This window comes from Thamnophis sirtalis, unplaced genomic scaffold (genome assembly GCF_051295495.1).
Source record: "Thamnophis sirtalis isolate CommonGarterSnake01/CBP01778 unplaced genomic scaffold, rThaSir2_p1.2 scaffold_11, whole genome shotgun sequence".
In the NCBI taxonomy this organism is placed as follows: domain Eukaryota; kingdom Metazoa; phylum Chordata; class Lepidosauria; order Squamata; family Natricidae; genus Thamnophis; species Thamnophis sirtalis.
Window position 1 is genome coordinate 39,540,807 of NW_028261391.1, and position 16,411 is coordinate 39,557,217.

The 16,411-nt window shown below is 40.1% G+C and overlaps 1 protein-coding gene across 1 annotated transcript in view; it reads left to right on the top strand.

Moving 5' to 3' along the window:
• The first annotated feature begins 2,390 nt into the window (after positions 1–2,390).
• The window catches only part of DZIP1L (DAZ interacting zinc finger protein 1 like), a 31,480-nt gene continuing 17,459 nt past the window's right edge, over positions 2,391–16,411 (top strand). The window contains exons 1-8 of the mRNA XM_087725571.1: positions 2,391–2,459; positions 4,134–4,712; positions 7,320–7,404; positions 8,618–8,730; positions 11,201–11,362; positions 12,970–13,107; positions 14,492–14,554; positions 15,229–15,369. Coding sequence (XP_087581697.1) covers positions 2,457–2,459; positions 4,134–4,712; positions 7,320–7,404; positions 8,618–8,730; positions 11,201–11,362; positions 12,970–13,107; positions 14,492–14,554; positions 15,229–15,369 — 1,284 coding nt within the window. The 5' untranslated portion in view covers positions 2,391–2,456. The remainder of the gene's footprint in view (positions 2,460–4,133; positions 4,713–7,319; positions 7,405–8,617; positions 8,731–11,200; positions 11,363–12,969; positions 13,108–14,491; positions 14,555–15,228; positions 15,370–16,411) is intronic.

The window sequence follows — 16,411 nt, forward strand, 5'->3', positions numbered from 1 at the left end:
GTAAACAGCATAGCGCTTAATGGATAAAAAATGTTAATTGCCTATAATGTGCCTTGAATACCTCTCTTCCTATCTGATGTGTATTTTATAAAGACCAGTGTTTAGAAAGCTTTGGGCTGACCATAGGAGAGATTCCCACAACTTGGTCCAGTGTTTTACAACCTTGGCAACTTTAAGATGTGTTCAGTTCCCTGAATTCTCCTTCCAGAATGGAATAGCTGGGGAATTCTGAGAGTCAAAGTTCACAAATTTTCTCATTTTAAAGTTGCTAAGATTGAGAAACACTGGGATAGTCCTCTTAAAATGAGAGGAGAAGTAACAGTTGTACTGAACATGTCTTATCCTTCAATCAACAAATGAGGATTCAACATTCTTTTAGCCACCCGGAGTCTTTTGCTACTAGATGGGCAGCAAATAAATACATAAATAAATATGTGATGTGGACTGCTTCAAGGCAAGATAGGTATGCAACTCTTGTATGAATTCCATGTCCCATACATTGAAACCAGATTTTATAAGTTAATCATACAAAGCGGGCATGACCCAAATGAAACTTCTTGCTTAGAATCACTATTTATGAAACATAATGAACATATGTAGGCCTTGTGGTGGTGATACATGGTTTTTCCAGAAATACAAATAGTTTTTTCCAACCCCAAAAATAACTTTCGCCTGTGCCAAAGATGGGATTTCAGATAACCATTAGGTGATCTGAATGACATGAATTACCAGAAAAATTTTCTATGACATTGTCTTCTGGCTGACTGCCTAAAATATAACTTCCAATAAGTGGATATAGTAATGCAATATGTCCCATACACTTCGGCTTGATACAGCTCAGTTCTCATTGGTGAAGGTGTGTAGGTAGAGGAACTCAAAACATGTCATAATAACAGGAGATCCTTCAATACATACATGTTCAATTTACCCAGCTTGTCCACCATTTTGTTTTTTGTTAATATACTGTGTTTTTTGTTACTATTTTTCTTTCAGTTAAAATTAGCATCCATGCTCACATGCTCAGCCTATGAAAGAATTTAATTCACAGACATCTAGCTAGGAGGAAGCAATGTGTTAGGTACAGAGGGTTTGGTTTTTAGTTGCCCAGGTTAAAGATGTGAAAATACATTTAAATTTTTCTGTTTATTTGTGCTATTTCTCCAATATTAAAGGTAATGGGGAAAAACATTTTTTTCTTTGTGATATATGCTAAACCCATGGTAGGCCTGACTTCTCAAATTAGCTGTCTTCTTTTACCTGCAGCAATAATAAGCAAATTTAACAATTCCACTTTATATAAGGATAACAAATTATTTTAGGACTTCCAATAATGGTTTTGAATGTTCATTATGCTGTTGCGTTAAAAAATGGAATTGAACTTTATAATTCACATACAAACATATATAACTTGGATAAATCAAGTACATAGACGTACTAGTGGATTCCTAACAGAAAAGGTGCTAGTTTTTAGGCCTTCTGCTGAACATTTTTCCATTGTTAAATGATTTAGCATCTTTTTCTTTGTAGTTCTATTCTTGAACATTTAAAAGCATTAAATGTTTTCCCCAAAAACACTTCAGAAGCAGTGCTTTTTTCCCTTTTCCTTCTTTTTCTTGACATGTTTTCCTTATTACCTTCTGGGACAAGGTTTTGTGGTATCCGAAGCAGAATATCCAGATTCAATCAACATTTCCCCCCCATATAGCAGTGATGAAGAACGTGTGTGCACGCACTATCGTGGGCGCGTGCATACCTACCTCCATAATTTAATGCACCCCCCAACCATGACCCCTGTGCATGTGCATGCCTTGAAACCTCCGGAGGGCAAAAAACAGCCCAACGGGCAAACCAGAAGTCCGTTCCAGTTTGTGCGTTGGGCTGTTTTTCGCCCTCCGGAGGCTTCCCTGAAGCTGAAGGGTGAAAAACAGCCAAAAATCAAGGCTGAAAATCAGATGGCCAGTGCACGAGTGCTCACTTAAGCTGACAGGGCAACGCCCCTCATCCCCTCAGAAATGGCTCCACATGCCACCTGTGGCACATGTGTCATAGGTTCACTGTTGCAGCCATATAACATCAACCTTATGAACTCTTAAGCATCCTCTTTCCATGCTGTATTCAAAATGGACAGTGGTGGGTGTGTATGTATGTATATAGCATGTGTATATGCGTGTTATGTATGTGTATGGCAACAGAATTTCATTTTTAACGGGTGCCAAGTGTGCTCACAGTAAAAAATGACAATAAAATTATCTTACAACGTAAAGAATTGTTCTTTTACCATTGAGAGAACATTCTATTGGACCACAGTATATTTGCCCTGCTATTGGCAGAACATTGGAATCCTGTTACCATTGCACAAGACACACCTGGTAACTCACTGTTGCTCAACACAACTGTCCCATTGAAGATAAGTAACAAAACCAAGTTGATTTGAACAGCTTTTCTTTATTGAAATCATGGTATGTATCTTTTAGCAAACCGTTTCTTCCTCTTTTGACTGAATCCTGGAGAAAGTGTCGTGAGTGCAATATAACAAAAATCATTTTTCTGTTAGCATTAGGGGAATTATATGCTATGATTTGAGTCCTGTGTCGACTTATGTGGACGCTACTTCCACTGAATTTACCGAGGGGAATACTTTTAATTGTGCTGTGAAAGATAGTGTAATGTTTACAAACAATTTTTGCATGCCCTTGTTTAAAATATTTTTAGATTTTATGGAGTGTTTTTAATAATATGCTAAGAATATATCAAACTTTACTGAATGATATCCAATACTTGAAATTATTTCGTTTTCATAAACAGACTTCAACACATCTAGCTTGATCCTTGGCTAAAAACATATATACAGAAAAATATATACTGTAAACATGAAATAAATAATTTATGATATGGTAATATATATAAAATAATAAAAGGCCTCCACATTTTATTCTGTGGTAAACAGAGAACTCAATATATTGCTAGAGTTAAATTATGTATATATTCTAACAAACTATTACTCTCACATATATTAAGGTAACACACTCTTTGTAATGAAAGTTTTCATGTAATATTAAGTAGTACTGTTTCCCATTAAGTACCTTTGAAATATTCCCTTCTAAGACACATTCTCAGTCCTTTACATGCCTATGTGGTCAATACAGCTGCATTTTGGATATTACTGAAATTTTCATCCTCAAGCTTATGGGTCTGCAAACAAATGTCTGTACTTAGATTGATTTTTCACTATAGAGAGTTCAGTAGTGCTTTTATTTTCTATTTTATTTTCTGGTCACAGGTATGTGCACTTTTGTAGCCCTTTGAATGTCTGAGAGAGCTATGTATAAATTCTGAATGATATCTGTATGCCTTTCAGTATATACTGTAGATATTGTATGTTTTCAGTCTGAAATCTGAAACATTTCTATTGATAACTGGTGTTAAATTTGAATGGTTAGTAAATTAATTAGAAAATGAAATACGTATATTAACTCACTTATCTTACTCTTATATTGAGTTACAGTTGACTTTTGAGTATATAAATTGTGTTATCACGTAAGTTAACATGCAAACAATAATACACTCAGTGTTTGAGTATTGGTATTGAATAAAGGTAAAAATAAGCCAATTTTGTGAAGTCCAGTTCAGTATAGACATGTCAAGTACAGGAAGTCCTTAATGATTATCGGGATCACAATTTCCATTGCTGAGTGATGCAGTCATAAAGCTTGACTGTGCTTAATAGCAAGTCAGTTCTGGCAGTCACGCAACTGTGCCTATTATCAATGGCAGTTCACTACCCAGTTTTGTAATTAAGTGAGGACTTCAAATGACCATAACTTTAAACTTTCTGCCAACTTCCCTGACTTTGCTTGTGAGAAGCTGGTAAGAAAAGCATAACTCATGTTCATGTGATTATCACATGCTGAGAGGAAATCTGGGCCAGTGGACACAAATTCCCAGAAGTGTGGGAGCACTGCACTGGCCAGAACTTTGAGGACTAGTCATATCTACCACTTGTTCAACACATAATACAAACAATCACTGAATGAGTGGTCCTTCAACAAGAACCATTTGTATATCTTCAAGTAAATATATTGCAGTTACTTTCTTTTCATTCTGATTCATCTATATATTCTTGTTTTTCCTAGCCTTTCGTATCTAATATCTATTACCCATTTCCGCTGCCTACATCTCGACATTATTGGATAAATATGCCAGGCTCCACGTTTCCTCTGAACTTCCAACGCACCGGTGATTTTTCGGGCAACATGCTACCCATCCCCTCCGTGATCCCAGCCTTTAAATTCCAGTTGCGGCGAGAAACCATTGACTGGAGGCGATTCAGTGCCATTGATGTGGAACGCGTAGCTCGTGAGCTGGATCTTGGCACTCTTCAAGAAAATATCAATAGTATCACCTTTTGCAACCTTGATGCGGAGAAGTGTCCCTATTGTCAGCAGCCAGTAGACCCTGTTCTCCTTAAGTTTCTGAAGATGGCCCAGCTGACCATTGAATATTTGTTGCACTCTCAGGAGTACTTAAGTATGAACTTGGCACTGCAAGAGGAGCAGCACCAGGCAGTCCTTGAAGACTGCAAGCGTATCAAGTATGACCTGGATAAGCAAGCAGAAGAATTAAAGGGGGTGAAGGAAGAGAGCAGGAGACGGAAAAAAATGATTGCCACCCAACAGCTGCTCTTGCAAGCTGGAGCCAACAACTACCACAAGGTGAGGTTAAGGTATAGGAAATGCATGAGAAATTTATTCAGTCTGCATTTTAACACAAAATGTGCCTAATTTTTCAGAGATTCACTGAAATTTGGCAATTTTAAATTCTCAATTTTTCCAGTGGAAAAGCCATAGAAAAATGCATACATCATTGAAAATGCAGTTCGCTATGGTAAACCACAGAAGTCAGTTCTTTTCTCTATCCTATTTAACCTCTACATCAGTGGTTCCCAACCTTTTTTTGGCCATGCCCCACCTAAGCATCATTAAAATCCTGATCTCCCCCTCCCCCCGCCCATGACATATAATTTTTCAGATACGGACTCTGCTTGTATTAAATTCAGATAAATAGTTCAAATATTGTCCTAAGTGGAGGTATCTTACTTTGAGCCATGAAGAAGACGGCTAGGAATTTCAGTGAGATAATGATTCAGCCTCGGCTGGCCCCCCTTCTCTTCGCAGCCAAAAAGGCTGCAAACTTCAAAGGAAAAGCTCTTGCCAGCTGGATCTTCTCTCCCCCTCTTCTTGCCTGAAGAGTGAGGTACCTGCCAGATATCTAGGCAGATAACGCAACCAGAAACCCGGGGGCAGCTCTATTAAGCTGCCGCCATCAGCAAGATCCCGCCCAGGAAGTTGACATATAATTTTTACTGTACTCAAAAAGTGAACTCTACCCACGCGGAGGAAGCCTAAAAGGCCATTAACCAGGTTTAAACAAGATTGAAATTGCCCCCATTAAAAATCAAATTGCCCCCCCTGTGGGGCGTGGGGCCCATGTTGGGAATCACTGCTCTACATGAACCACTGAGAGAAGTCATTTGCCAGTTTAGAGTGAGGTGTCATCAATATGTTAAAGATGCTTAGGCTTAACCAAACAAAAAAGAGGGGCTGTACATACAAAAACCTCTTATTTCTGGATAAGTACCAACTTTGTTTCTGAGTAGAATAGTGCTATCCCACACTGGGCAAGGTAATAATTTAGGAATATTTATGAACTTATGGCATCTCTGAAAGAGTGCAGGCCAGTAACATTATCTAGAACAGGAAGTACTGAAGGTCATTCATACACTTACCATCTTGTGCCCAGGTTACTGTAGTTCACTTTACACGAAATTTGTCTTGCAGGTTGTCCAGTAACTTCAACTAGTAGAAAATGCAGTGCCCATATTCTTAGGGAGAGTCTTGTTGCAGTTAAGTAAGGAATTCCCTTACTTAACAGTGTATTTCCAACTGAAATTATAAAGTTTTGTTACTTATAAAGGCCTCTATGTCTTGAGATTGAATATCTGTGAGACTGCCTTTCCCAGATAAATTCTGCCTGTCCGATCAAAGCCAGTAGAGTATCTGCTGAAAGTCCTCACTGTTGTGTGGTTCAATTGTGTCATGAAGGTGTCATGAAGCAAACACTATCTGAGGAATTCCCTCTTTTGGAACAACTTTGCCCTAGAAACAAGGGAGCCCCCTGGTTGCCTTCTGAATGTCACAGAACAGAAGAGCCATATGAAATACCCAAATTCATCTAAATGTTCCAATTATGTGTATACAATTCTCTTTGCATCCATACAGAAAACGTTTGCCATTGTCTTCTCCCCAGTTAATGCTGGAATTCCTTATTATAGTTTCCCTAACACCTACAGAACTCTTTCTAACCTTACCCTTCATGTGGATTAGTTCTTAGTTTTCTGCTCTCATTTCAAGCTTATTTTTTCAGCATACCTCATTATACTTATTTGCACTTTCAAGAGTTCAGATATGTAAATAAAGACACATTTAGACCCATTTAGCACCTGGTTTTCACAGTAAAGATTGTGTTGCACATATTTCTGACCATAACTATGGAGTGCTGAAAGCATTCAGTCTTTGAATACAAAGAACAATATTACCATTTGAGCAGTTATTGGTAGAAGAAATATATTTAAATTTCATAACAGGTGAAATTGATTAAAATCCCTCATAATTGTTTATTAGAGATTGACATTTGAAAAATAGAAACTGTCCTAAATAACAATGACATCTGACACAAATGCAAATGCAACATTACAAGTATGTATGTATGTATGTATGTATGTATGTATGTATGTACATACATACATACACACACATGTTTTGGTGTATTCGGGTCTTTTCCCATGTAAGATTGAGAGTATATACATACACTTACACACATACAGTATGTGTGTGTGTTGTGTGTGTATGTATATGTATATAAAGATTGGGAATATTAGTTTGGATAAAATGCTTCAAATTATTCCATTAATCCAAGATTTAGAACTATTTTAAGTTTACAGAAAATATGATGCTAACTAAAAACAGATAGTCCTCAACCTATGACTACAATTGAGCCCAAAATTTATGTTGCTAAGGAAGACAGTTTGGGCACATTTTACCACCTTTCTTGCTATGGTTGTTAAGTGAATGACTGCAGTTGTTAAGTTAGTAACAGTTGTTAAGTAAATTTTGCTTCTCCATTGACTTTGCTTGTCACTAAGTCTCAAAAGATAAATAAATGAGCAGAGAATGAGAACTACTTGGAGAAATTATTCTACGATCGGATTACATGCTTAATCTGTCCTTAGATGACTTTTCGTCCTTCTGCTTGTTTCTTAGTGCCAGCTCTGTGACAAGACCTTCATGAATTATTCCTTTCTACAAGGCCACATGGAGCGAAGACATACTGAAGCCACTGCACTTGGTAAGCACTAATAGGCCTGAATATTTCTCCTATGGAGGAAAATCCAAAGGTTTGGGGGGGGGGGAGAGAGAGAAAGGAAGTTCACTTATTAACTTATTAATACTGGCATGCAGAGGCTTATTTATATCCACTTTCAGAGTAAAGGAAGGAGATACATTGTGTGTGAAGCTAAATTAAGGTAGATTTTAATGTAACAAAGCTTTTGCAATAAATCTGATACTGCCATAATGTCCAAACCACTGTGTATCTGTCTTTACATAAAGGTAAAATGAACCTGGAGCTGAAAATATTTGTAAACTTTCTGAATCACTATATCATCATCGCAATTTTAAAATCTAAATAAAAGCTTTGGAGGTTAAGGTTTAGACCAGTGGTAGTCAACCTGGTCCCTACCGCCCACTAGTGGGCATTCCAGCTTTCATGGTGGGCAGTAGAGGTTTGCTGTAACACTGCTTTTTAAATTTTATAAAGTAAAGTTAACTTCCCTACTTTATAAATCACCATTACTGTGGAACTGGTGGGCGGTTAGAAATTTTTACTACTAACAGAGATACAAAAGTGGGCGGTAGGTATAAAAAGGTTGACTACCCCTGGTTTAAACTTTTAACTGTTTGCAGCATCTTGTCAAATTAGGGAGACCTATATTTAATAAATGCCATAGATTTTTAAAAACTTTTTAAATTACAGTGGTTATATACCTAACCTCGTTTCTCTTGAAACAGAAAATGCCAATTCATTTTTGAATAAGTGAAAATGGTTCAAAATTTACATTTATCTTGGTTTTCCCTGCATTTTGAATTTATCTATCTACCTACCTACCTACCTACCTTATTATCAGTTTGTGTCCTGCCTTTAATATTTTTATAAGTAACTCATGGTGGCAAACACATAGAACAGACATTTCTCTTCCTATTTTCCCCAAAACAGCAATCCTGTGAGGTCGTTGGACTGAGAGAGCATGACTGGCCTAAGGTCACCCAGCTGGCTTTCAATGCTAAGGTGGTGGTGTCCTGTTTTCTACCCTGGCCCTAACCACTAACCAAACTGGCTAAAAAGTTTGCAGCATTTATTACAAAATGCATCTTCATTCTTGAGAAATAATTCAGCATAAAAATCTAGTAAGAAGTTGAATTCCTATCTCAGCTTCTTTGTACAGCTTCAATTTCTAGTTGAGGCCCTCACTAACATTGCCTCTTTTTTAATCGACTTGAAGAGAATTTGAAGAAGAAACAGGTGCAGCAAATGGAAAGTGAGATCGAAGACCTGAAAGTCAAGTTGAAGGAGACCCATGTCCAGCTGGAAGCTGAGAGTCAGCAAAGGGCTCAGGTATGAATTGGTAAGAGTATGAATAAAAAGGAAAGCAAAAGTCAAATGCCTTTTGTCAAGGTGAAAACTAATTATAGGTAGGCAAAATGGGAATAATCCATGCTCTGTCAAAAATGTCAGCAGTGATTCAACAACAGGCCAATCTTCTCTGGGCCCAGAAGCTAAATAGGATGATTATTAATTAGTATTTTAATAGACGTCCTCTGAGAAATATTAGGACAGTAGATTAAATTGGTAAAATGCATCTTCGTTCTTGATTAATAATTTAGAGAAAATTCAAAAGAAATAGCAGCAAAAGGCTTCTGTATTACTGGCCATCAACTACCTAGATACATCCATGAATTTACCAGGAATTGAGCTCAGCTTGAAGGGAAAGCCCTGTCTTCTACACTGGTGTGGCCAGTTGATTTTCCCAGGTAAAACAAAATCAAATAACTCAGATAAGTTTATTCCTTCAGAATGATCTTTACCAGATCTCTGTTTCCCCTCCAGTTGCTATTTGAAAATACCATCTTGCTCTCAAATATCTACAAGTAGTCAAAATGGTAAACAGTTGTCTGTACAATAACTAGAAATTAGACTTGGCATGATAGTATTAGGGTCTGCAAGACTGAAATTAAATCCCAATAAACTTAGTGGGGCATAGGTTGCACTGCAAATATTTGTTACAGGGACGTGCAGTCACTAGAGGCAAGGGAGGTGGAGCCTCACCAGTCTCCTCAGGAAAAGGAAAGAAATTTAAATAATTTTTTTTAAATAATTAAAGCCAAGATAGTTGCTACCAGATTCCAGATCACAGTGGCTTGGTGTCTGCGTAGTGTTAACCAAAGCAGGAGGCGAGAGAACTCGGGGCCTCCTTTGCATAAGGAATTTTTCGCCTTCTAAAAGTTAAGAAAGAATTAAAAGGCAAAAAACTTCAGATGCAAAAGAGGCACTAATTCTCCTGCCTCCTGATCTGGGAGCAGCAAATCATGTCTTCTTGAGCACGCTTACGTTGGGCAGGTTATTTCGGAGGGCGTGCTTCAGAGGAGAGAGGAGTGGGGGAGAAGGAGGAGGCTCGCTTCTTCACCCCTCCCCAACCTTCCCAGGGTCCAGATTCCCTTCGCTGCAAGCCTTGCCGTCTCTTGCATCCCAAAGGTGGGTGGGTGTGGGACCTTTGGTGGGCCCAATTCTTCTCGTGGGGGGAGTGTCTCCTGGGGCTGCTGGCTAGATAGACTCCTGAGGAGCGACCCCTTCCCTCCTAGTCCCCCTGTGGGTGGCTTGAAACGTCCGTGCATTTCAGCCAGCCATAAAACGCTTAGCTGGGGGTTTCCTTGCAAGAGCCAGGCGGGAGAAGCCCTCGCTTCTTTCTTGTGGAGACGGGCACTTTGCATCGCAGGAGCTGCCAAGTGCCTTTGCTGCAGACCTGGGCGCTTGGCGGCTCCTGCGATGCAAAGTGCCCCGATGCTGCCGCCTGCCCGCTACCCCAGCCTGCTTCTCCAGGCTCCGCCGCTGGAAGTCCCAGATCGCCTCTGGGGGAAGGCTGAGTGAGAAGCAGAGCAAAGCTTCTCTGCGGCCTCCCAGCGCTGCGCAAAGGCTCTCGCCTCTGGAGAACTGGAGGAGAAGACAGGATCCACCGACTTCTCCAGTTCTTGGCCCAGCGCCTCCTTGCAGAAGCAGCTGCCACGTGGCAAAGCGGCCCAAGGTGGCAGGAACGTCCCGCCCGGGGGAAGGAGGGGTGGTGGCGGCAGCAGCGGCTGCTTTAAGCGCTGCCTTGTCTCGCAGCCGGGGCCGCTCTGGGCCACCGGCCGCTGGCACACGCTCCTGCGAGAGCCTCTGCACAGCGCCAGGAGGCCGTGGAGAAGCTTCGCTCCGCTTCTCATTCAGCCTTCCCCCAGAGGCAATCCAGGACTTCCAGTAGCGGAGGTTGGAGAAGCAGCGGCCGCAGGCCGGGGCAGCAGGTGGGCGACGGCATCGGGGGCGGCGGGGCACTTTGCATCGCGGGAGCCGCCAAGTGCCTTTGCTGCAAACCCGGGCGCTTGTGGCTCCCGCAATGCAAATTCCCACCACCACCACCAAGGCCGACCACTGCCCTGCTGAGCTGCTTCGCAAAAGGATGCCCAGCTGAGCCTCACCAGGCATAAACCTCACTGCACGTCACTGATTTGTTATAGTACAAACTGTCTTTGCAAGTTACTGTCATTCAGTTTATCGCTTGGTCTATCAGTGTTTGCCCAGCCATTTTAATACGTGTGTACTTCAACTCCCAAAATATCCCAGCCAGCTCTAAGTCATTGATGAATGCAATGCTAAACTTTCAGCTCAAACTAGGATCTCAAGGTCTGGCCAGAATCCTCATTCAGTTTTTCATTCAGAATATTTGTTTAGTTTGATTGCCTGCTAAAGTTTTTAAAATATTTCAATTCCCTGAATCTACTCTTAGCCCTATAACTACTTTACCTTCCATTTTGGGATAATTCTTTTCTTATAGGAAGCAGAGCGTCTTCGCCAAAAGGAAGATGAGGAAAGGAGGAAATTTGAAAGATGGAAGGAAGAGGAGAGAGCGAAGTTTCACACAGAGATGGAAGAACTCAGGCAACTTTTTGTCACGGAAATCAAGGACTTTTCCAACAAAAATTCTGTCATGGAAGGAGTAAGGAAAATACGTGGCTTGCAATTTTCCTATTTTCTTGAATACTCAACATGTTTGCCATCATTAATTCAGCATGGACACATCTTTATTCTTGAAGTGAAAATATGTGATATATTGATAATAAATATTACTGCCTTATTTATATATCAAGGGGATAAAAATCTAATTGCTAGAAAAATGTTGGAAAACAGAGCAGTTTACATCATATGATTTACTTCCAAATGCCTTAAACTAAGCTACTGATTAGGAATGCAGGATGCTATTACTAATCCTATCATTCTTTTATTTAACATAAAATGATAAGACGGTGCATTCTGTCCTTTGCTGCAGATAGCAAAATGGGTAGGTCCAAACCTGGGTAGGACTAGGAAAACAATTTTTCTGACTGAGGAGAGCTTACCCCAAATATTTGAAGCCTTATTAGAACTTTACCAATATTACAAGAATAATAGGAGGAGATAATACAATAGCCTTGATGTGATAGAGGTATTCTAGGCCAGTGATGGTGAACCTTTTTCTTACGGCGTGCCAAAATTGCGTGCACGTGCGTGCCCACTCAATCTCTCCGCCCCCCGTGCATGCATGTGTGACCCCTCCCCAGGCTCCAGAGGCTTTTCTGAAACCTGGGGAGGGTGAAAACGGCCTCCCCCAACCTCCCAAGACCCTCCAGAAGCCAGAAACGGATCATTTCCAAACTTCCAGTTGGCCCTTTGGGGCCGTTTTTCACCCTTACTAGGCTTCAGGAAAGCCTCCAGAGGCTTGGGAGGACAAAAAAATGGTCCCAACATCCCAACCGGAAGTTTGGAAACAATCCATTTCCAGCTTCCAGAGGGCCTCTGGAGGAGGCCAGGTTTTTTTGCCCTCTCCAGCCTCCGGAGGCTTTCCTGAAGCCTGGGGAGGGTGAAAAATGGTCCCAACCAGAAGTTTGGGAACAAACTTCAGGTTGGCCGGTTGGGGATGTTTTTTGCTCTTTCCAGCCTCCAGAGGCTTTCCTGAAGCCTGCGGAAGTCGAAAAATCACCTGTCCAGCATGCACATGTGTGCTGGAACTGACAACTGGCATGCTACTAAATATGGCTCCATGTGCCACCTGTGGCATGCCATAGTTTTGTCATCACAGTTGTAGGCAATAAGCATTTGATATCAAAGATTATGTTTCAGTTTTCTACATCATGAATTGGCATTCAAATGCATGTTCTCCCCTGTTCTTCCTATCACATGTGGTTGGGTTATTGGGAAGGAAGAGTGAGCAGTTTTATGATCTGTGAGAAAGAGTAAAACAACCACAAGAAGCCTTACAATCATATTTTTCTCTATTATTCTCCAGACTTCTTCCTATGGCAGACAATAAGTTGCCATATGAGTGATTGTGATAATATTTAGATCAGTATTTTCCCAATCAGAATAAAACCTTGATCAGAGATTTAAAGTAAGATACAATTGGGAATTCTGATCCCTCTGACATATACCCATACCTCAATTAGAGTGCTGTATGTAAGTATATGTGTCAAATGGAAGATGTTGCATGTTACGTAGAAAAATATTTTTGATTTTTATGGCAGCTACAGATTATGTCACTTTGTCATAGATCACATATTCCTTCTGCAGAAACTTCAGGAACTACAAGTCAAGAATACAGTAGCCTCACATCTTGGGACATTGCAAGATGACGATTCTTTAGAGAAACAACAGTGGACTAAGACTCAGAAAGAATTACATGGGATGAAGGCAAGGATTGAACAACAGGTAGGGGAACCTAAAGGAATAATGTAGCCTTTTCCAGTCTCAATATGTCCGTCAGTCATATTGAGACAACAGCTCCAAGGGTTCACAATCAACTCAGCCATGAGCATACTGACTTATTTTGGGGGGAATTATAATTTTGATGATTTTGAGCTATTGTATACTAATAGATTCACTTATCACTTAAAATTAATATCTTTTGTTTATAGCCCTTTGTATTCAGTAGTTAATTTTAGCTCTATAACCATTAAAGAACATTATCAGGACCATAGTGAACAGATTGCTCAGAACAGATTATTTATATTGATCTTTCTAAGACAATAATTTTTAATCAGTAAAGTTATACAAGGTGCAATTTAACCCCCCCCCCCCACACACACACACAAACACACATTCTGCCAACCAATCAGTTAAAAAGCATGTAAAAATGCAAGTAGAAAAATAGGATTCACCTTTGGTGGGAAGATAACAGCGTTCCATGTGCCTTGAGCATTTAGTCATGCCAGCCACATTACCAAGGAGATGTCTTGGGACAGCACTGGCTCTTTGGCTTTGAAACGGAGATGAGCACTGCCTCCTAGAGCGAGGAATGGCTAACACACACACACTCACACACATATATACATATATAGTTACAAAGAAAGATGTAGATGAATCCTGCAAAACTCATTTTTTAATAATATGATAGGATCATCCTCTAGTAGTCCTTTCTCCAGGGGTTCCACCACAAATCCGCGAAGCCCTTATCCGCGGAGACATAAGCGCAAAGACTAATTCGCTCCGTTTGAAGTGCTAAGGAAAAATGCGACCCTACCGCGATGACATAATCGCGGAGGGCAAATCCGCGTATTCCCAAGCACTCAGTACCCTAACCCTAAACCTAACCCTAAACCTAAACCTAATCCTAACCCTTACCTTAATTGAAATCGGCTTTCTGCCGCGGCGCTGTTTTAAAGCGCCCTTCTGTTTCCGCGCTGTTGTCACGGCGGTGATGATGCGCGATGATGACGTCGCGGCTTTAGCGCCGCGCTTATGTCTCCGCGGATAAGGGCTTCACAGTTTTGTCGTGCCACGTTCTCCAGGTACATTGACCATGACTTCAAGCGTTCCTAACTATATCCTAAATTCCCAAATTATGTATCTGGGAATATCAGGAGAGCATCAGATTGGGAAATACTGGTGTGTACTAAATGGGTTTACAGATTCCTCAGTGAAACAAGGCATTGTAGGACTAAATGCAATTTCCCAAATCATTAGTTGGCACTCTGAATCCGGTGCATCAGAAAATGTGAAGACTGACATTTTTGCTAAGAGTCTAATAACTTGTGATAGATAATTGGCAAGATAATTGTCAATGAGGCTGAGTACTTTTTCCACTATTTATCAGAAAACCGAGTGGGAGTGGAAACTTAGGAAACTTCAGAAGGAGAATGAGAAAGAAAAAGAAAAAGTGAGTACACTCAAATGTTTTTGCAGTTTTTTATATTAGTAGAAAAATGAGGACATTGTATTCTATAATTAATGCCAGTCATGTCTATTCATTTAGGGCAGAGGGGGCAGGAGGAACTGTCATGGAGAGGAAATAAAATAGCTTCACCATCCTTATAGACAAGGAGATTAACTGATGGTACACTCTCCACCATGGTATAAAGAGGATTCTAGTGGACAAAGGAAATCTGAAGGGTCTCCAGCCATCTATCTATGTTTGATATCGTATGTGTAGATATTTTAAATATACTGTCGATGGTGCACATACATTACATTGCATGTTCTTGAAGGATAGCAAAATCTACAGATATAATCCCATTCCCTCCACACTTGTATCTGAATTATATTTCAGTGCAATGCTTTATTGTTTTATAGTATGACTAAGCAATAAGATTCAGAATAATTCAACTCAAATGGGTTTCGTTTTGCCATAGGTAGGTAAGTGGGTGGGTGGGTGGATCGATCGAGATTGCATGCCTTCATTGTGAAATCAGATTCTAGAGACATTAGACCATAGACAACTAAATCCATTTAGTTGCAGTCTTCATAATTGCATTTTTAACCATTTGCCTCTATTAATGAAGTGTTTAGTTGGATGGAATAATCTTTCACCCACATGTTATTTTTCTGTCTCAGCTGAAGAATGAGAATGAAAAACTGAGGGCTTCCTTGTCTTCTGACCAATCTAAAATGGCTGAATACAACAAGAAACAATTTGCCTCCCTTATCACACAACTCAGAGAACAAGCTGGTGTTATCCAATCTCAGGAGAAAACAGTAAGCTGAATACAATTCTTCTGAGAAGTTCTTTATATTGTCAGGTTCCGAAGGGAAAGGATAACAGCTAAACAGAGGTATGGTTTGAAACGTAGTTTATCTCCTCCGGCACGAACTGACCAACAAAGCACTAAGGTGATGAATAAATTGTCAGAGCTAAGATTCTGTGCTCCCCACCACCTTTATACTATTTGTGATGCTTATGCTGGCCCCCTCTCCCTCGCGCGCGCGCACACACACCCATTACCACATGACCCAGATCAAAACCCACCCAGAAGCATTAGAGTAATGGAGAGTCCATCCCCAGCTGGAGATTTCCTTTGGGTGAGGAGGGTGTCAGGACTAAATTCTTCAATGTAGAGATGATCATGTGTTTGTTTTCAAACCAGAACTCTCCTGTATTCTGAGAGTCAAACTATACTTTTAGTAGACTCCCATGAGTCAGCATTTCTGGACTATATTGCCATTTCATATTTTGTATGGAAACTGTGTGTCTTAATGTTCCCCTTATTCCAAACACAATCAATTGAGCTAAGTATGATGCAGAATTAAAGGGCAAAATGTGATTTGGAACATGTGTGGTGTTGACAATACCTTAAATAAAATGGATTATGCATTAGTTGTGGAGGTAACAACTTGAATCTTGAAAAAGATATAGCCATTTTAACGCAATACCTGCAGATCCTATCTGTATACTACACATGCTCCAAATCACAATTTGCTTTTCAATCCAATTTGTTGCACAGCTCTGTAATCCAGATAATCTAATTGCTGGGCTGGTGAGAAACTTTCATCCTACAATATATATGATTTACACCAGAATGTAGTTTTCCTTTACTTACTTTACACCTCTAAAATGACTTGATATATTAGAAATAAATGATTGGTCATGAACTCAGGCATATAGGCTTAAAGGGGAGATGAGGATAAAAAATAAATTATTAGGCAATGGCAGATAAAATGTTGAACTTTAAGGTGATATTAATATCCATTTGCGGTCATGTTGATCCTCCCTTGATTGAGTTCCTGCCTGAATAATGCT